Here is a 21,924-nt window from a genome sequence, read left to right as displayed (position 1 = left end):
GAAACATGGTGGTGGCAGCATCAGGCTGTGGGGAGGCTCTTCTTCAGCAGGGACAGGGAAGCTGCTCAGAGTTGATGGGAAGATGGATGGAGATAAATACAGGACAATGCTGGAGGAAAAGACTTGAGACTGGGATGGAAATTCAGCTTCCAGCAGGACAACCACCCTAAACACATAGCCAGAGCTACAATGGACTGGTTTACATCAAAGCATATCCATGTGTTAGAACGGCCCAGTCAAAGTCCAGACCTAAATCCTGTTGAGAATCTGTGGCAGGACTTGAAAACTGCTGTTCACAGACGCTCTCCATCCAATCTGACTCAACAGTTATTTTGCAAAGAAGAATGGGCAGAAACTGCAGTGTGTAGATGTGTAAAGCTGCTAGAGACATACCCCAAAAGACTTTGTAATTACAGCGAAAGGTGGTTCAACAAAGTAGTTGATTTAGGGGGCTGAATACATATTGCAGTGCACGCCACACTTTTCAGATTTTTAATTTTTTAAAATCTAGAACACCATGTATCATTTTCTTTCCTCTTTACAATGATGTGCTACTTTGTGTTGGTCTATCACATAAAATCCCAATAAAATGTCATATTTTTGTGACAAAAGGGGTATGAATACTTCTGCAAGGCTAAAAGGTGTCTGAGGTCCTGTAACAGTTCCAGTCCCAGGCAGAGCGGCTGTACAGCTTGTGAAATAACTGATTGCCTACAAGTGTTTGACAGGTTGACCACAGGACGTTACAACAGCAGATATGTATCTGAGTAGTTTACACAAGTCTTGATGCAAAGTGAACTGGAGGCTGTGGGCCCGGTGTGAGAAAGCGGAGCGGTGTGACTGCTCTGTGATCAGCAGAGAGGACACAGCCCACTGGCTTTTAAAGGCATCACGGTGCAACGTGGTGAATCCCGACAAACACTGACCTCCGACCTGTTTGTTTGAGTACATGTGTGGCAACGTCGGATTTCCCTGTAGTGTGTGGGACGACTTTTTATTTAATATGGAAGACAGCCAAGTGCTTTTTTTTCTCCCCCTTGGCTTTGTTGTGTCTATGATTAATTAATATGACAGGAAATTTCAATCCCAGTTTCTGGACACTGTCTGTCACGCTGCCAAGTGAGTTTCAGAGGGAGGAAGAGGCTGAGTGAAAGAAAGAGAAAACGCCGTGCGGATTGTACCGCTGGAGGTCATTGGCTCGTTCTGTCAGGAGGACACACGCTCGTCCTGGACGCGGCACGTAGCCCGTGGACTTGACTAATTCCTCTTAGCTCTTATCGTGACTTCAGTGCAGGAACTCGGCTGTAACCAGTATCAGTTTTAGTACCTGTTACGGTTTAACAGCAGTCACATGGTGCCGGTGAGGCTATAAACTGCGGTCAGGTGGTTTTACAGTTTTGAAAATGAAAATCCCCCTCTGTCACAGTGTGTTTTCAGAAGCTTGTCAGCATATAGGAGGTCATTTAATAGATCCCCATTTAATTTAAAATCTCCCATTAGACAAAACTAATCACTGTTGTCACTGCAGCTCCTCCTCTGTTCCTCTGTAGGGTGAATGTGAACTCCTTTGAACCGCACTACTGTTAAGGGATCGACCGATATGGTTTTTTCAAGGAAACTGATAACCGATATTTATTTGCAGTAAAAATGAAAAACTTTGATGTCAAAATTTTCACTAACACACCTGGGATTAGACTGATTACAGTATAGTTACTGTGATAAAAAAGACCTTCCATTTTTGTAGAATAACAGAAACTACAACACAAACCTTGGTTCAGTGGCGACTGCATCAGAGCCAAAGGACTGACTGTTAAAGGCATAGTTCAACATTTTGGCAAACTGGCCCATTGCCATAATCCCTAAAGTCTTAGCAGTAGGTTCGTTACCTTTAATTGTCGGTGCAAGCTTTTTTTAGAACAGTGGAGCAGAGCCGCAAGCTGCTCAGAGCTACGCTACTGAGGCTAATGGGATTTCTCGATTTCCCTCATCAAACTCATCAAATACACAATCCAACAACTCCAAAACACTCATGGACAAGTTGTGACCTGCACATTCACCACGCTATGAGATAATAACAGAACGTTACGAGACAGAGTTGTTTTCAAGGCAAATGCAGAGACTGCTTGCCGAAAAACTGCCCCCGACGGGAACGCGCATCAGTGTTTTTACCAGTGAATTTACCTTGAAAACAACTCTGTCTCGTAACGTTGTGTTATTATCTCATAGCGTGGTGAATGTGTAGGTCACAACTTGTCCACCAGAGCGTTTTGAAGTTGTTGGATTGTGTATTTGATGAGTTTGATGAGGGAAACAAAGAAATCCCATTAGCCTCAAAGCGTAGCTCTGAGCAGCTCGCGGCTCTGCTCCGCCGTTCTAGAAATAGCTTGCACCGACAATTAAAGGTAACGAACCTACTGCTATGACTATAGGGATTATGGCAATGGGCCAATTTGCCAAAATGTTGAACTGTTCCTTTAAAATAAATAAATGTTCTCAGTTATCAATGAAAAAATGGCTAATAGCGAATATCAGCTGATATTATTGTCCATGCCGATCATCGGTCTATCCCTACTACTGTCTGTTGTTATATTATTTCTATATGACAAAATGAATGTACCATTGCTTGTGCTGCTGTGGCTCTGTGTGTCTCTTGAGGAATAAAACGACGCAAGGAATCATCTGTTGCTGCTGCTCCTGAATGCCAAACGATGGCTTCACTTTGTTTTGCACGCGTCCAGTCAGTGTCCCACTCATCCTTATGTTTCGACCTGGCTCCTCATCCTGCAGTTTTTTATTTTTTTTCTTACAACGCCAGTTATCTGTGCAGCTTTGTTGTTCTGCCGTGCCGACACGTAACTGTCACATTGTTGTCAAATCGGGGCGTTGAGTGCCCTCCCTCCTGTTGTTTCTAACCTGGCTCTTGTTCTGCGGTGTGTGTGTGTGTGTGTGTGTCTCTCTCTTTCTGCTGGATGCTTGTGTAGCCGGGCCAAGAGGAGAGAGAGGAGAGATTGGTACGCCATCCAGACTTCATTCTCCCCTCAGCTCTGAGCTTTTCCTCGCTTCCTTTTTTCTCCACCCGTCCCCCCGCAGCCAATCCACCTCTACCTGCACACGCTGCTCGTGGCAGGAGAACCAATCATAACGCTTTGATACAGACTCAATGTGTGACCAACAACTGATCATTTCTTCTTGCATACAAGACAAAAACAGCATCCCTGACACAAGCCTGAGCCTCTCAGTTGCATGAGAGTTAGAAAATGAAATTTGGAGCTATTTTATGAAACAGAAACTGAAACTACATAACAGGGCTGGGACGATATGCTTTTCTCCCGATTCGATTCTTCTACGATTTCTTGGATGCCGATTCGATTTAAATTGCGATTCTACGATATTGCCGATTTTTTCGATTTTTAGTCTGCATTTTTAACACCAGTGAAACAGTTGAATGATTATGATTGTCTACAGACTATTCCAGGAACCATATCTCCCCAAAAAATACACATAAGTCAGTTTTTAAGATTTATTCAGCAGCAATATATATGTTTACTCAATTTTCAAAAGCCTGGACTGTTTAAAAGAGGCAAAAATAAAAGAGTGTAGAAAAAACAGGTTTCTGAAACCTTTCTGACAAAATGAGATATAGACTGAGGTAAACGGCTACATTTTAACATTTATCTGCACAAAAATACTGTAGGAGCCTATAAATTAACAAACTCCATTATAAAGTGAACTTAAACCCTTTTCAAAACCTGGACTCTCTGTATGTAAAAAAGGCGAACAAATGCACATTGCACAATATTTCAAAAAGTCAATTTTTCAAAAAAAATATTGCGATACTTAAGTGAATCGTTTTTTTTCTCCCACCCCTACTACATAAAGTGATAAAGTTAAGATTCCACCCTTCAAAATTCAAGATGCATTTCCTGACTGAGGTGTAGTGAGGAGAAGGTGGGGGGGGGGAGTCATTCAGCTAGTTTTAAATAGATGTTGAGGTAAAGGGTAATCCCATCAACCTGTGCTGCACAATGAGATTCATGTCTAACTTCTGCCAAGAACAACAGTGTAACACCTGCCTTTGTTCCCTGACCCACAGAGGCTGTTATTCTAATAACCACACGGCTCTAATGCAGCCGCCTCAAAAAGTTAAAGTAGCTTAAAGTAAATCATTAGGGAAACATCTGTCACATCTGTCTCTCAACAAAGCAGTGGTTCTCAAACCCTCAGGGGTCCTCGAGGGGGTCCCTGGGGGCTTCCAAACAAAAATGGGAATACTTTCTTTTCACTTTCACATTCAACACTTTGTCATAAAACAACCTCTGTGGTCTGATTTGTGTCACCTCCCTGTGAAATAGAGCAACCGCCTTGAGGTGAATTGGCTCCTCTTCAGGTGCAAAAGAAGTTTTACAGAGGGATTGTAGGGATTAAGACATTTTTAAACTGTGATTTAAAACTGTGAGTCAGTGATAAAACCTGAAGGAGAAAGCCAAGCGTACTGGATACCTCACTTATCCTGCTCTGATTATACTTATAATACTTTCTTAAATTGCACTTTCTAGAATTTATATGATGAATCTTTGATAAAGAGCTTATGACATAATATGGAGCTGTATGTCGGACAAGTCAGTGGAAAAAGCTTATTAATGTAAAATATCTGTCAATTTTATGTCGTTATTTGACTCATATCTGTGTATAGAACAGTTTTTAAGACTAATATATTAAAACTCAACTTATATCCAGCCCTCTGTTAGTTCTCTATCTTAGCATAAATTAGCCACCATGTCACATTGGTCCATCAAAACAGAACCTGTGGCCTTTGAGGCAAATGCATAGCCGGAACTACACTCCAGACCCGGCTGCTGGGCGGAGTGATTTAAAAAACACAAGTTTTGGGGTTGTTGAGTTGTGTATTTGATGAGTTTGATGAGGGAAAGGCGAAAGTACCATTCGCCTTTGTTGCGTTAGCTGAGCAGCTCGTGGCTCTGCACCGCCGATCTAAAAACAGCTTGCACCGATAATTAAAGGTAATGAACCTACCTCTAAGACTATAGGGATTATTGCAATAGGTGAATTTGTCTAAATGTTGAACTATCCCTTTAACTTAAATAACAGAGACTTCCTTCCGATCAGAGCTGGTTATGTTGTTATTAATGATATTGACACCAAAACACCTGATCCATGCAACTGCCTCCTAATATCAAATCTCAAACAGCCTCAAACACACGGGATGATCAGATGTTGAGTCACAGTATTGAATTGCTAACAGCTCCTCGCCTCCTGTTGCTGACGCTAAAGCTGCTGCAGAGAGCATGAAACAATGCTGCCCCCCCTCCCTCCTCCCCACCCCCAGCTAACCTAGTCCTCCCACAGCCAAACAGACCGGTAACTGTGAACCACAGAAACAAATCTCTCATCCAGTCACACTGTCTGTGACCCTGCGGCGAGATGAAAATGAACCTACACTGTTGTTGGTTTGATGAAGTCTTCTCTAATTAGCAGGACGTCACGTTATCAGTGATCACCACAGGAGCAGAGATCGTGTCCCCGAGCTCTGCTGTGTTCAGTAGCTGTGGTACACTGTGTTAACTCCATGATTGTAGCTGTACTGTATGGATTGGTTTAAATCATCTCTATTATCTACACCACACACAGGTCGATATTTATCGGCTTCTCTCTGCAGCACAGTACATATCCAGTTAGAAATCAGTTCAGATCACACACAGTGTTCAGCGTGAGGTGTTGAGTTGTATGTTTTTTAAAGGTACATTGTGTAACTTCTCCTGTTATCTTATCACGAAAATCGATTATTTCGTTTTTTTTCGTATGTTTTTCAATAATCAGTAATCCCCCCATCAACAAAGTGAAGTGTTCCTTTCAGCTCTGAATGAGCCGTTCATATCATTCATATCTCCATGGAGCGGGTAAGCTCGGTGCTGTCGGCTCAGGTCAAGGTGGCGTCTGTGAAAAGTCACCGCGGTAACGCAGTGAGGAGGAATGGAGCGTTACACTGATGCTGCATTCACCTGCAGTCGGGCAGACGGCCGTCGGTAACAAACCAGATGTCATTTTAGTCACAGAAGTCCAGAGAAAGCCGGTAAAACGTGGGTCAGGTAAAACAATACGACATCACCATGACAACATATTGTCACGTGTATTGTTTTGCCTCGTGATGACCGACCACTTGTTTACATAGAGGCTTGTTTATGCCGTCACGTGCAGCGGCTGTCGTCCGTCTGCCATCTGCCCAATTTCACGTGAATGCAGCATGTAAAATACGACTGAGTTGCTTGCGATATACAACCGCAACGCTAGATGGGAGGAATTCCTACACAATGTCCCTTTAAGGAGGACACATCAGCTCAGTTGAGCCCGTCCACAGTGTTAAATGTTGAAGATTTGACCTGTTCGATGACTCGTCCGTACAGTCGCCCTGACAACCGCCCTGCAGTGGAAAATCACCTGCGCATGACACCTGCCATGTCACCGGGGTTCCAGTTTCCCCACAAAGGCTGATTGATCCGGCTGCTGCTGTTGCTGTTGCTGCTGCTGCTGCTGTTGTTGTTTTGCAGTCAGGTTGTTGGCATGGAGTTGAGAATGGCTTGTGCCTTAATTGTCATGTACCTGCTAAGCTTCTGGGATTCTCCATCTCTCTCTGTCGCCGAGTAACGCTGCTCTGACGCACAGCTGTGATTATCAAACCCCGGTTTTTTTCTGAGAAACGACACTCCTCCTCTGATTTTCTCACCTGCCTGTTTTTAATCTGTCCCCCCCCCCCTCTTTCTCTCTCTCTCCATCTATAGAGGACTATAACATTAGGCGCTGGCGACCGGCAAGTTATCCAGACTCCCATCAATGACTCGCTTCCTGTCAGCGGCAGCAGCGTGGCCCAGCTCTTCAGACAGCTTGGTACGGACAACCGTTACGTATATGGGATTTCAACACCTGTCCCAGTTCTAAATGGTGTTTTCCAGAGTCCAATTTAAGAGTTATTAGTGGTGAATATGATGACTGTCAGACAGAGTTATTCAACATTTCCAACAGTAATAAGTATTATATTTTCTCAGTTATCAGTTAGGGTTAGGTTTCATGTTTCCAGAGTTTCAGATCTGTGTTGAGTTGTGTTTGCCCAGTCATGCAGATAGCTCAATATTTCCTCAATGGATTCTGTGTAAATTTGTGAGGTCATTAAATCTAGTGTCTACTTTACAAGCTCCTGTTGCTTCTGTGCAGTCTGATTCAATCCACAACAACAGCTTTGACCACCTCATTTATAAACATATTGGAGACAGAATATTACTAAAATCTCCAAAATAAACATGTTGTTTATTACTTAAAGGGATAGATCAACATTTTGGCAAATTGGCCCATAGCCATAATCCCTATAGTTTTGGGAGTAGGTTCGTTATCTTTCTTTGTTGTTGCAAGCTATTTTTAGAACGGCCGGGCCGAGCGGTGAGCTGCTCAGAGCTACACTATGGAGGCTCATGGGATTTCTTGGTTTCCCTCATCAAACTCATCAAATACACAATACAACAACTCCAAAACGCTCTGGTGGACAAGTTGTGACCTGCACATTCACCACGCTATGAGATAATAACACAACGTTACCAGACTGAGTTGTCACAACTTGTCCACCAGAGCGTTGTGGAGTTGTTGCCCTTTGAGACAAACTGTTTGTAAAAACGGGCTATACAAATAAAATTGCCTTGCCTTGGATTGTGTATTTGATGAGTTTGATGAGGGAAACCAAGAAATCCCATTAGCCTCCGTAGCGTAGCTCTGAGCAGCTCGCGGCTCTGCTCCGCCGTTCTAACAATAGCTTGCACTGAAAAATAAAGGTAACAAACCTACTGCTATGACTATATGGATTATGACAATGGGCCAATTTGCCCATGTTGTTAAACTATCCCTTTAAACTTATAAATATAGTAGGTAGGACTCAGTCTTTATTGTCATTCAGATTGTACACAACACAATGAGCATCAGAACTAAATTATGTTGCAATGGCTCTGGAATAGTGCAGGAATAAAAAGAAGAAGGTTAAAGAAATATAAAATAAGATTAAAGAGTGAATCCAGATGGCAGAGGAGGTCTGTATTAAAATAGACAGTGAACCTTTCACCCATGAGGATGTGAAGGATGTGTAGGGTTCTACCTCCTGGACCATCTGTGATGTTCTGTCTGTTCTCTCTCTCCCTCAGGTATCATCAACGTCTTGTATCTGTTCTGCGCGGCGCTGACGGAACATAAGATCCTGTTCCTGTCCAGCAGCTACCAGAGGCTGACGGACGCCTGCCGAGGACTGCTGGCCATCATGTTCCCCCTCAAATACAGGTCGGTCTCCTCTCCTCTCCGCTCTGCTCCACTCTGCTCTTATTGTGTACTTTCACAAGATACTTGATAACTAGTTGTGTTGATGTGTTGATGTGTTGTGTGTCTTTCAGCTTCACCTACGTTCCCATTCTGCCGGGAAAACTACTAGAGGTCCTGAGCACCCCCACTCCCTTCATCATCGGTGTCAACTCCTTCTTCCGCTCTGAGACACAAGAACTGGTGGGTCCTCATCACTAAGCTGTAGATAGACCAGAGTGACAAGTACGTCACCGTAGCAACAAAGAACCATCCGCTATGAATTATTATTGTGGAGACAGAGAGTCTTTGTCTCTCTGAATTAGCATCAAACATGTACCGGTATTACACATGCTCATCTGTAATTGGTCAATTATTGAGCAGTTACGCTCATTGAGCACTTTATTAGGAGCAGCAGGCAAAGACACAATGAAAAAGCTTTGAGCAGAAAATGACCGACGCAGCCTGAAGACGAGGGGTCGACTGATTCATTTTCAGGGCCAAATAATTAGTATTCAAGGCAACGGGTTGCCAGGTAGACGACTATGGAGATACATTTGTGTCTTTATTATTCAATCAAAAAAAGGTTGATTTAAACAAAAAAGATATTTTCAGTCAAAACAAACTCAGTTCAATCAAAAAAAACTTTTTCAATCAGAAAAAAAGTGTTTGAATGCAAAAAAAGTATTTTAGTATATTGAGCCCTTTTTTTCTTTGATTGGAAGGTGAGTTATTATTTGATTGAAAATATCTGTTTTGTTTAAATCAACTTTTTTTTTGATTGAATAATAAAGACACAAATATCCTACCCATAATATGGCCCAAATACAAAAAAGATTACTTTAATCCAAAAAGATATTTTCAATCAAATAAGAACTCGCCTCAATCAAAAAGAAACCTTTTCAATCAAAAAAAATTGCTCAAATGCAATTTTTTGGATCTCAAATATTTCGTTGCATTCAAACCCTTTTTTTCTTTGATTGAAATGTTGTTTTTCTTTAAATCAACTTTTTTTTTGATTGAATAATAAAGACACGAATGTATCTCCATAGACGACTAACAACACATTGGATCATGTCAACAACAAACTAGCAATACCATTTAAAACTCCCAGCATGCACTGTGTGGAGGATGGACTCAATTAAACACTTGCTATGCTGTGAGTTTCCATCTGCAGGAAAGAAATTATTTTAGTTTTAAATGCTGAAAACATTGTTCCATAGCATTTCTATGAAGACACTCTGTTCTATCATAAATTTACATACTGTACCGTTGTGCAGTGGATCAGAGTGGTGATTACAGTCTGGACTATGTTTCATGTAAACTCTTAGTGACCCATTAAGCAACGGTTCATCCGTCTTTTATTAAAGCTGCCCCTGCTGCCGTCTGGTATCATCTGATACCCGTTTACCTCTGTATGTTCTGATCCAGCTCCGTCAAGATAAATTACACCAACATAAACCACAATAATTAGTGTCCAGATCCACTGATCAAAGAAAATAATTTGCTGCTATCTGATTAGAGTCCGATGAGTTGTGTAATAAAGACTCGGGGCGTATTCTGCTGCTGCACACTTCTGACCGAGCCATTGTTTGATACAACAAGGAGATGCTGTGTTTTGTACAGTACTCACACACACACACACACACACACACACACACACACACACACACACACACACCCCTCATCAGTGTACGAGCAGCGGTCGGGGTTAGAGTTGGGAGGTTACGGTGTGGGCAGTCTTTCCTGCCGTCTGCAGTCAGACATGAATGTGTGTTCTGTTGTTGGAGCTTAATGTAATGAGCAGCTGTTGACAGAGACCACTGTCCCCTCCGTCTGTCCCCTCCGTCTGTCTCGGTGTTTGTCCTCCGTCTGTCTCTCTGTTTGTCTCTCTGTTTGTCTTGCTCATGTCATGCGCTTTTATCAACCGTCTAAAAAAAAAAGTGTGTTTCTCTCTCTCTCTCTCTCTGTGTGTGTGTGTGTGTGTTTTGTGCAGTTGGACGTGATCATCGCCGACCTGGACGGCGGCACGGTGACCATCCCCGAGTGCGTGCACATCTCCCTGCTGCCTGAACCGCTGCTGCAGCAGATCCAGACGGCGCTCTCCATGGTAAGAGCTGGAATCTGAACGCACCAAAACACACCCACGACACACACACAACACACACACAACACACACACTGCCCCTGAGTGCTGGGAAATCTCATTAACTTCCACTGTGGGTTTTTTCTTCTACCAACCAATAAAACCCTCAGTGGTGGATAATGGGTTGAGATTCCAGGAGGCACTAGAGACAAAACTTTGAGGTGGAAAACCACTCTCTGTTTTATTTTTTAATCATTCCTGTAAACATTTGATTCATTATCCACTTTAAAGTGACAGTCTGGGTTATGGGATGTGAGGTCATGTGAGGTAACACACTGGCAGAGAAAGGTTAGTCTCGGTTAAAGTGGTTCATTTTGAGTGTTTATACTCTATGTTGTCCTCAAACTGGACTTTTCATTTCTTTTGAATTTGCATCTGTTGCACGACTGTATTCAGTCCTTCAGCTCCTCTGTCTGACCTGTGTGCCATGTACAGTGGTATGCACAAGTTTGGGCACCCCTGGTCAACAGTTCTGTTAATGTGAACAGTTCAGCAAGAGGAAGATGAAATGATCTCCAAAAGGCATAAAGTTACAGATGACACACTTTTACATTTTAAACAATATATATATATTTTTTTATTTTCATCTTTTACATTTTCAAAATGACAGAAAAGTAAAAGGGCCTTCAGCAAAGGTTTGGCCACCTGCATAGTTAGTAGCCTACCTAGTAGCCCACCTTTGGAAACTATCACAGGTGTAAATAGTAAATATCTTGTCTGATTCCTTGGTCAAAGTTATCTGAGAGCTGCAGTCTCCTGGGTTTCCTATTCTTTTGCAGGCTGCTGCTTTGTTTCCCCTTTTCACTCTAAAACTGTAGAGAACTAAAATAATACACTGATATTGCTAAAATATTGCAACAAAAAAAGTTTGATGTTTAACTTTATGCCTTTTGGAGATCAGTTCATCTTCCACTGTTCACATTAACAGACATTTTGACCAGAGTTGCCTAAATCCTTCTGTTCCTACTTGTGTGCAGGAATAAGAATATAGTTGACATCACATAATGTAATAATTCAGTAGATAAAATGAACTCTTTCTGGGCTAAAACAAGTTTTATCATTGATTCTCTTGTCGCACCAACCACATCACCCTGAACAGTAGAGAACGTCCTTTCTGTTGAGCTCCTATCACACTCTTGAACCAGCGCCACCTCTCATCCAACACCAGGCCGTTCCTGCAGCTTCAGCCCGTTCTCACAAACACTTTTATCTCTTTGACTGTGTAAACAAATGATTTTTCCAACTTCCTTATTATCCCATTGATCTACGCACTGATTTTCTTCCACGCCTCCCTTCCCGGGGGCACTGTTTACTGCACATGTGTTTTATTACAATTATGGGATGGGATACATTTAAACAGCGGGACTTTCTTGTTAGTCACCTCATTGAATATGGTGTTTATGATGATTAAAACAGAACTGTTGGAGGAAATTGTCCCATAATTCTCATAATTCACTGGAGGCACAATAAAATATTATGATTACAGTCACCTTCACATGAATACTTATGTAATCAGACAATACTGGGCTTGTCAGGCGTCTGGTGGGAGTTTATTGAATGACATCTGCTGAATGGTGGGAGCTGACTCTGTATACTCACTCTAAGACAAACAACTGGCAGTGATGACACTGTTTATAAGAGACTTCAAGTCATTATTACAGCTATATACAGATAAAAATAATTCACCATCTTTCATTTTATTCCTTTACTGGATAATAAAGATGTTATGACACTGTTTAACTGCAACTGAACAGTTATTTCCCAGCAGGATTACAGTAAAAGCCGTAGCAGAAATCCAGAGCTGCACAGATCACAAACCAAATTAAAGCTTCCGATCGCAAATTAAGATAAAAATTAACTCAGGAAAAACATCATCAATCCTTTCTTTGATTACTCAAGGTCACTTGTGGGAAAATTCTTCCGATGCCTCAGCCAGTCAGTCATGCCCTCTGGAGTCTGTTGTGATTGCAGTCACGTGTAAAACATGATTCATTTTATTAGGTTATTGTTGTGTGTCTGCTGAGAGCTTGGCTGGGTTTTCCTCGGGGGGCTGCACGCTCTGCAGCTGTGATGTCACTGAGGCAGAGGTCAGCATGTGTTTATTTGGGAGAGGCCGGGGTTGGCGTTCCCTTCTCCGTCTCGGCTCTGAGATGCCCAGCGTGTTTGGTTCTTGCCCGGGGTTTCGAAACTGGACGTGCTCTTCCCACGAACTCTTGCAGTATTTATAATATTTGATACTGAGATCTTCTCTAATCCTGCTTTGCATTGTCCTGATTTTGCTTCTTGAACAGTAGATAGAGTCATGTCTACAGCAGCAGAACCACAATAAATCCTAATATCACATTTTAATATGCTCAGCAGGGCTGCAGGGTTAGTTTCTCTCATGGTTAATTATCTTAGGGCGTGGGAGGGTGGTTAACATAAAATGAAAAAGTACAGTGTTAATTTAAACTGACTGTTCATGTTGTAAAAATACATTATTCAAGAGCTCTGGGACGCCCTGACAGTCTGGCCCGGAAAGCAGAGATGATGGAGAGGAGGACAGAGCATCACTGACTGTAATGTTACTTAACATCAACATCATAAAATAAGATTAGATAAGATAAGATGAGATAATCCTTTATTTGTCCCACAGTGAGGAAATTTACAAGGTTGCAGCAGCAGCAGACAACGGAAAAGAAATGTATGGGCCAAATAATAAATAGCAGATAGCAATAGCAGTAAAAAGAAAGCAGTATTTGTAATAGAGTAATAATAAATAAGAAGAAATATAAATATATACACATCATGGTCTGTAGTCTGTGGAGAATACACATAGTCATAATAATAATTGTGATATAAGATGGTATTGTGTAAAATTATATAAAAAGAAACATGTAGAATGAATTAACTTAATGCAAAATAACAATATAGTTATTAGATAACATTTAGCATTTCAAGGAAAGTGACAGCAGTTATCAGTAATAATTAATAACAGAGGAGTTTTGAAAAAGTATGAACAACTACTTCATTAATTGAAAGGTCCCTATTTCATATCATATTCAAGTTAAGACAAATGCTACTCTCTTTTCATTCATCATTTTCCCATGTCCATCCGGTTGTAATGGTATTACAGCTGAATACACATTCCTGCCTATTCTCTACATGATCTTGTGAAGGTTTAGAGCTGCTGTCCCACTAAAACTGTAACAAAATGTGTTACTTTCTACAGTCCACTCCTGACAACAGCTGCTGTGTTTGAACAGACACGAGTTACCGTTTCCTGAACTGAACTGTGACTGAACTGTGACTTACTTACTGCATCGGCCAAGAGCACAAAGCTAAAAACAAACAAAACAAAACAAAAAACCCTCCAAAACAAACCTCAGGTCTAATAAAAGAGGTAATTGTGAAAGCTAACGACCACCCTCTCTGGTGGTTCAGTGTTTTGGACTGTTTCGTGTTGTGACTTCTAACCTGGAGACTCTTCTGTGTTGTGGTCATTGCTCCGTGTTGTTGGAAGTCAAACTGGAAACGAGTCAGAAACGAGAGAAGTTCACTGGGTGAAGGGTCTCGGTCCAGAGCCAGCACAGCAGCTTCTGTCAACAGCGCTGGTCTGTACCTGGTTCCACCGTCAGACCTGGGTGGAGGACTAATGACCTGCTGGACTCACTGAAAAGTATCAGGCAGTGTGATCAGACTGACCCCCATCACTGAAACCAGACACAGCAGCAGATAGATAACTGTGGATGTAGAACAGAGATCGAAGGAGGGAGGTGTGTGAGTGAGGGGCCGGGCTGTGGGAACGAAGATGCTGCAGATAGTTGGGCAGCAACCAGGGACCGGGGCTTAGCCGCTCCGCTCCTCTTACACTCAGCTGAATGGATGTTCATGTAATTAGCCAGCGTCCAGAGGCTGTTTACCACAGATAGTATTTATTTAGGCCTGGATATGTTACTACTGCCACTGTTTCTGTTTCTGTCTCATAACAGAGGATCGGAATTATTTTCTTTTACTTAACCCTTTATCAGACAAGTAACCACATTCAGTAACAAATAAATAAAGTTATTTAAGTTTATGCTAAGTGCTTAAGTTTAGAATAAATATTTCTTTTTGTATTTTTAACATATTTTTATGGTTTAATAAATGTTCCTTTAACTTTATCTTTATGTTTTTTTATTTAATTTTTTTTTTTTACTTCATCAAAGGTGAAGACCCATATATGGAAACTTCATTGACCTTAATTTGCAGTGAAAAAAGAAGAATTTATTAAAGTAAAAAAAAGACTTCTAATACCCTCTATAACACTCCAGGGTTAAAATTTTGAATTTTCAAGTATTTAAATGAGACTCTATAAAGGGTTAAAGGTCCAGTGTGTAAAATGAAGGGAAAACAGTGACATTTAGCATTCCGATTCTATCATTTATCTATTAAATAATTTTAATTTTTATTAATGAACGTGAAACTCTTGAATCGTGCTCTCTGGTTGGCTGGATTTTCCATTCCGTACAAACATGGCGACGTAAGATGGCGACACTCTTTGCTATATGTTTATATAAAAGAAGAATTATAAGGCTATGAAAACCAAACAGATTTTATTTTATAGCGATTATACACTATACATATTCAGATTTTGCCAATAAACTTTGACAAATATTACACATTGGACCTTTAAAGCTAGAAAAAACTGTGATTATTCCGGCTGTTTCCTCCTCTTTACAAAAAGAATAAGCAGTAACGGCAACTTAAAAAGACATTTCACATATTTTAAAGTGATTATAATTGCATGAATCAGCAGGTGTTCCTCATAAATTTGGTTGGTCCCTGTATTATTGTAAGAGAACATGATACTTATCATTACCATAGAAGGTGTAGTGCACAAATAATACAGCAATCCAACTTGCTGCAGTGGTATCAGCAAGTTGCCAAGGCAACGACAAAGTTTCCTGTTGATTTTCTTAGGTACTGACTCCATTGACCAGAGCAGAGACAACAGCAGCAGAGCAGCAGGGAGATGTAGTCGGTGGTGTTTGACAGTGTTTGGCTTCCTGTTGTTGTAGGTTTTGGACCCAGAGCTGGAAGTTGCTGATCACGCCTTCCCCCCGGTGTCCACACAGCCCTCTGCACTAAAGATCCAGGTAAGAGAAACATTAACAAAGATCTTCACATTTGGTGCAAAAAAATCACTTTGGAGTTGAGAATGAACTGGTTTTGATTTGGTTATTTAAAGGTCAAATGTCACCGTGACCCCACAAAACACATTTTGGCCTTAACTTAAAAATGCATGTCCAGTTTTATGCCAACTGAAGACAAATGGCCATCTCAGTATGGTTTTATATCTCTCTCTGGAGTCTATAAGCCAATCAGAAGTATTCGGGACCTTTAACTCAGCTGCTGTGTGTGTTGTTGTTGTTGTTTCAGGATAAGGAGATCCGGGGCGTCTTCCTGTGGCTGTTCGCTCGCCTCTTCCAGGGCTATCGCTGGTGTTTACACATCATTCGCATCCACCCCGAACCAGTGATCCGCTTCCATAAGGTACGGGGAGAAAACCCGGCTCTCAGTCGTACAGTACTGTAGGAGCTGTGTGTGTGTGTGTGTGTGTGTGTGTGGTCAGATCAGATCAGATCGGCTCAGCGACTGTGTGTGTTTCCACAGGCCGCCTTCCTGGGTCAGAGGGCGCTGTCGGAGGACGACTTCCTCATGAAGGTGTTGGACGGCATGGCGTTCGCAGGCTTCGTGTCGGAGCGGGGGCCTCCGTACAGAGCCACCGACCTGTTCGACGAGGTGAGTCTGTCACTGCACCGCTCTGATTCTGTCATGACTTTCAAAGTAAAACCAGTTTACACTTGATAAACGTCATTGTGAGTGGGACTGGCTTTTTCTCGCACCAACCAGTGTCTCATAGTCGAAACAAGGGGTGCAACGATTAATTAAAAACCCTGTATGTGGAAAGACGTTTCCTCCGAGAAGAGAAACACACATTTCAAGACGACTGACTTGTATCATCAGAACAGACATGTCCTGTGATTTTCAGCCTCCTTTTCATATTTGATCACCGGACAGTAATATCCTCAGCTGTCTAAACACTCAGGCTGAATTTAAAAGCAGATGGCTGAATAGGAGCCATTGAGTAATTGTACGCTTCATGATCCGATTAGTATGTGAACCATGAATATCATTTACTCTAGAATTCACTAGCGTTTGGCTGCTTTACCACATCAATTATTAAGAAACATGTAGGCTTTACAAAGACTTGTGATCATTTATTTTAAAATCCTAATAATATAATAAACCAGTTATTAAACATTTGTAAAATTTTTGAGTATCCTAAAGTTTGCTTTGTTTAGCTTTGTAGTAGCTCCCATTATTTTAGCATTGCGTTGCTGGTTTCTACCACTTGACCACCACAGAAAGTTTGTTCTCATACACTCTTCTTCAGCCTCATCTACAGCAGGTGCCTTAATGTGTTTGTCTGTGTGACTGTGTGATCTGGCTGCAGCTGAATGAAACAGAAATCGATGCCGACATTTGAGCTTCTCTGTCCTGTTGTCACAGCTGGTGGCCAATGAGGTGGAGCGGATACGATCAGAGGAAACGTGTCCGCAGAAAGTGATGAGCCACGTGAAGGAGCTGGCGGAGCAGCTCTTCAAAAACGTACGCTAGAACAGTTTCTCTTCCTCTCTCGGTGCTTTGTCCGGTTTCTTTGTTCCTCCTCATATCAGTTAATGACTATTGTTTGTTTCCCCGTCGTCCAGGAGAACCCCTACCCCGCCGTGGCCATGCACAAGGTCCAGCGGCCGTCAGAAAACAGCCAGAGCGCTGCGCAGATTCAAACGCCCTTCCCCGTGCTGGACGACGTGGGGGTGCAGCTCTTCATCGACCACGCCGCCGCCAAGCTCAAGACGGCGCCTCCTGTGGTCAAGGCCGAGGCCAAGGGCATGGTGCCATCTGGGCCCCCTCTGGGTGAGCTGGGGGGGCTGAAACTGTTTCTAGCACTGGTGTGAAGCAGTTAAAGGGATAGTTCAACATTCTGACAAATTGGCCCATTGCCATAATCCCTATGGTCGTAGCAGTAGGTTCGTTACCTTTAATTGTCGGTGCAAGCTGTTTTTAGCTCATCAAACTTATCAAATACACAATCCAACAACTCAAAAACACTCTCGTGGACAAGTTGTGACCTGCACATTCACCACAATATGAGATAATAACGTAACGTTACGAGACAGAGTTGTTTTTTAGAGGAAAATTCATGTAAAACCGCTGATGCGCGTTCCTGTCGGGGACAATTTATCAGCAAGCAGTCTCTGCATTTACCTCGAAAACAACTCTGTCTCGTAACGTTGTGTTATTATCTCATAGCGTGGTGAATGTGCAGGTCACAACTTGTCCACCAGAGCGTTTTGGAGTTGTTGGATTGTGTATTTGATGAGTTTGATGAGGGAAACCAAGAAATCCCATTAGCCTCCGTAGCGTAGCTCTGCTCCGCTGTTCTAAAGATTTCTTGCACCGACAATTAAAGGTAACAAACATACTCGTAAGACTATAGGGATTATGGCAATGGGCCAATTTGCCAAATGTTGAACTATCCCGAGACAGTCAGTAAAATCATAAAGATTTGCACTGATGTCGGTGTTGGTGAAACACAGAATGGCAAACACTTTCTAAAATCGTATTTCCTGCGGGTGCTGGGTTCCATGGTGGCGTGGGTAAAACTTAAAAAACTGTTACACCAAGTTCATCTCACTCTCTTCCACCTCAAACTTCCTGTGTGAACTTTTGACTTGAACAATCTGTCTCACAGGGTGAGTCTAATGGGGTTGAGTTGGGTGCTACAGTGATGAATGAGCGTCTGATTTCCTCCCTCTGCTCGTCCCCGCAGGAGACTTCGTGGACAGGAACGGTAACGTGATGGCCAACAGCGCCCGCAGGCTGGAGGTGGTCAGGAACTGCATCACGTACATCTTTGAGAACAAGATGCTGGAGGCAAAGAAGGTGAGCGTGGTGCCGCTCTGCAGGGAGAGAGGAGCTTCACTCGGTTGAGTGAATCCTGTCACAAAATGCTGCTTAAAGGCACTTTATGGTTTTTAGCTTCTCTTTTATTGATTTAATGTGTTTTGGTATTTCTTCTTATTGTTTTCAGTATTTTTTATCCATTCCCTATTTATTGTGATGCTGCTAAGATGTGAGGATTGTTGCCAAAGAGATGACCCACTCTCCAGTAGCTCTGACCTTTAAATATATTTTCCCTAAATCTACAACTCTGGGAAAAAAAATAAGAGACCACTCCAAAGTGTCTGAATAAATCACCTTCTCTACATGATTGGCAGCCATTTGATTCTATTATTATTTCTATCTATTCTATTTCTATTGAATTCCAACACAAGCTCATCTCACTCTACTTAATGAGGCACTAAATCATATTTAATGAAGATTATAAAAACCACTGCTGCGATAAAAAGAATTGGGGTTATTCCATCAATGTTGATTCCTGATCTCTTCCTAAGTTAAAAACTTAATGTTGTTTTGTTTAAAAATGATGATGAACTTGTTTGCGTCTTTCGAGGTCTGAAGACACTGGAACTTCTTTGTTATTTTAACCAGTCATTTTCTGCAAATAAATGCTCCACATGACAATATCTTTATTTCAAATTTGGGAGAAATGTTGTCAGTAGTTGTACAAAAATGTTCATTTTACTCAAACATATACCTATAATTAGTGAAACCAGAGAAACTTATCATTTTGATTTTTTTCCAGAGTTGTATGTTTTGGTGTTTAATTCTTAGATTCTTTGCTGTGTATGTGATGTTTTGTGTTGTTGTATCTCCTGTCCCCAGCTGATGCCGGCCGTCCTGCGGGCTCTGAAGGGTCGTGCAGCTCGAGTTTGTTTGACCCAGGAGCTGAACCAGCACGTGCTGCAGAACCGAGCGGTGCTGGACGACCAGCAGTTCGACTACATCGTCCGCATGATGAACTGCACCTTACAGGTAAAATACTCTGAACAACAGGAGCTCAGCTCAGAGAGCTGAAGCACGTACCATGACCTGCACTTCATTAAATTTTCATGGGAGATTGAATCATGGCAGTGAAGCATATGCTGCGTCCCACTTCCACACTGCATGTAAACTGCACACTGATGGAGCTGCCGTGGGACTGAGTCACACAGCCCAGGAATAATTTAACATTTCAGCTCCTCTGGTGCTGATGGTTTGTTCAGAGGGTTTTTGGTTAGATGGTTGTGTTTAACACAAGCTAAAATTATACAGGCAAAAAAAACAACACAACAAATGTATCAGTATCATAATCTGTTGTTTTCACAGTTTATTTTCTGTATCAACCAAAGTAAAACTCTCATTGGCTTTTTGTGGAGGAAACATGGCCGACCCCAACATCCTTTGACCCACAAAACTATATCACTTTATTTAATAACCAAGAAATGAACTTAATCATTTTCACTGCAGCTTTAAAATGCTGGTGCCAACTACTCAAATTAAATAGTTCAAATACAAATTAAATGATCAACTATTTTATTAACAATTTTTTTCTGCTTCATCAAACAGATGTGTTCTGTAAACTCCATGTCTTAAATCAGTATCATAAAGGGACAAACTTGAGAAAGAGTTTCAGTTTTTTCTCTCATGTGCGTCATTTTACTTTATACTTCTCTATACTAAAGACAACTGATTACATCTTTTTACTGTGAACAACATTTACATTTGGTGGTGATGGTTAGCAATCGATAATGATAACATTTATTTGTGTTATTATGTCTCAGTCAAACACGCAGAGTCATCTGCAACAACTTGTTCTTTTCACATTAATTTTGGGAATGACTGTGTGGGCAGTGAAGGAGGTCTGTCATATTACTCATAGATTCTCTCTTTTTTTTTTTTTATTTAGTGGGTTTGTTTCGGTCTTGTAAAAACAAGTACAATAGACAAAGTATAGAAGTATACAAGTATAGATACAAAACAAAACACAACAAAGCAATACAATGCACTTTGACCGAAAGATGTAGGCTGAAGCATCGGCTTATTTTGCCTACCCTTATTCCATTTCTTCTTCTATCTTGGATGCACTTCTGTTTTCTTGTCGTTGCCGTATCATTGGAACTGTCCCAGCTCTGGTGTGATCATGTGTTTCTATCTGTTTTCTGTTCAGGACTGTTCCCATATGGATGAACACGGCATTGCAGCGGCTCTGCTCCCGCTGGTCACGGCCTTCTGCAGAGTGAGTTCATGACCAAGCATCAGCGTCAGTCATTTCATGTGTCATTCAGCTTTCAGCTCTAAACGTCCCTCTCCCTGTCTCTGGCAGAAACTGGGCGCCGGCATCACTCAGTTCGCCTACAGCTGCGTCCAGGAGCACATGGTGTGGACCAACATGCAGTTCTGGGAGGCCATGTTCTACAGCGACGTCCAGAGCCACATCAGGGCTCTGTACCTGGAGACGGACGACGGACAGCAGCAGAAGAACTCGGTCAGATATAATCCTGCACCTTATTCTGTAGGGGTGGGAATCTTTTACTATCTCACGATTCGATTTGATTCTGATTTTGGGGCTACGATTCGATTCAAAATTGATTTTCGATTCAAAACGATTTGATTCCTAATGAGTTCTCCTTCAGTCTGTCTGTGTTAGAGGATCCTCATGATCTACTCCAGTCTGCTTTGCAAGACAGAATAACTAAAGTGTCTTTTTTATTGAGTTTTAAACATTTATCCATGCTTAGATGCAATTGTTGAAACTGTTGCATAAAAGCAATATCACATATTGCTTAAGTAACAAAATTAAAAGTGCCTCTTTATTTAAAAAAATAGTGCAGTTAAACATGCTGCCTTTTAAATTCTGAGGAAATGGAGGCCGACAGCCAGCAGATTTGTTTCATTTTTTTATTCTTTAAAATCGATTTTGGGATATTTTATAACGATTCTGAATCGTATTAAATGAGAATTGCGATTCTTATATGAATCGATTTTTTGGCGCACCTCTATTATTTTGTTGAAAGTTGGTCACGAGTCCGGTGTTTTATTTGTCTCGGTTCATCCCTGACCTTCCTCTGCCGTGTCCTCCAGGAGCAGCAGGACGGCTCGGGCGGCGCGAGGGAGATCAGCGCCTTGGACCTGGCGTCGGAGCAGAACCGGCTGTGGCCCACGCTCAGCAAGGAGATGCAGACGGAGCGCGTGCAGAAGGAGGAGAGCACGGTGTTCAGTCAGGCCATCCACTACGCCAACAGGATGAGCTACCTGCTGCTGCCGCTCGACACCAGCAAGAACCGGCTGCTCAGGAGCTCGGGCCTCGGAGACGTGGAGAGCGTGAGCAACAGCTACGTCACAAACAGGTACACAGACCTTCACTGTCTGCTCATCCATCCATTTAAAAGTCCAATTATCAGTCTGTAACTAGAATGTTGTCATAATGATCAAGTAGGGCTTCCACAATCTTCTTTAGTTGCA

General features: G+C 41.9%; 1 protein-coding gene across 15 annotated transcripts in view; it reads left to right on the top strand.

Annotated features, from left to right (window-relative positions):
• Nucleotides 1–21,924, top strand: part of sbf1 (SET binding factor 1) — an 89,585-nt gene that overhangs the window by 41,805 nt on the left and 25,856 nt on the right. For 8 of the 15 annotated variants that reach the window (XM_085769649.1, XM_085769650.1, XM_085769662.1 and 5 more), the window contains 15 exons: nucleotides 2,982–3,011; nucleotides 6,798–6,903; nucleotides 8,199–8,331; nucleotides 8,442–8,550; nucleotides 10,343–10,456; nucleotides 15,531–15,608; nucleotides 15,892–16,005; nucleotides 16,126–16,254; nucleotides 17,026–17,124; nucleotides 17,226–17,433; nucleotides 18,350–18,462; nucleotides 19,306–19,455; nucleotides 20,630–20,698; nucleotides 20,786–20,947; nucleotides 21,544–21,809. In XM_085769649.1, coding sequence (XP_085625775.1) covers nucleotides 2,982–3,011; nucleotides 6,798–6,903; nucleotides 8,199–8,331; nucleotides 8,442–8,550; nucleotides 10,343–10,456; nucleotides 15,531–15,608; nucleotides 15,892–16,005; nucleotides 16,126–16,254; nucleotides 17,026–17,124; nucleotides 17,226–17,433; nucleotides 18,350–18,462; nucleotides 19,306–19,455; nucleotides 20,630–20,698; nucleotides 20,786–20,947; nucleotides 21,544–21,809 — 1,880 coding nt within the window. The remainder of the gene's footprint in view (nucleotides 1–2,981; nucleotides 3,012–6,797; nucleotides 6,904–8,198; nucleotides 8,332–8,441; nucleotides 8,551–10,342; nucleotides 10,457–15,530; nucleotides 15,609–15,891; nucleotides 16,006–16,125; nucleotides 16,255–17,025; nucleotides 17,125–17,225; nucleotides 17,434–18,349; nucleotides 18,463–19,305; nucleotides 19,456–20,629; nucleotides 20,699–20,785; nucleotides 20,948–21,543; nucleotides 21,810–21,924) is intronic. The other 7 variants (XM_085769663.1, XM_085769664.1, XM_085769659.1 and 4 more) reach the window with 1 other exon arrangement.

Source organism: Trachurus japonicus, chromosome 23 (genome assembly GCF_045865225.1).
Source record: "Trachurus japonicus isolate A0001 chromosome 23, Traja_1.0".
Lineage (NCBI taxonomy): Eukaryota > Metazoa > Chordata > Actinopteri > Carangiformes > Carangidae > Trachurus > Trachurus japonicus.
Note: the sequence above shows the minus strand (reverse complement) of the source record. Positions and strands in the feature narration are given on the sequence as shown.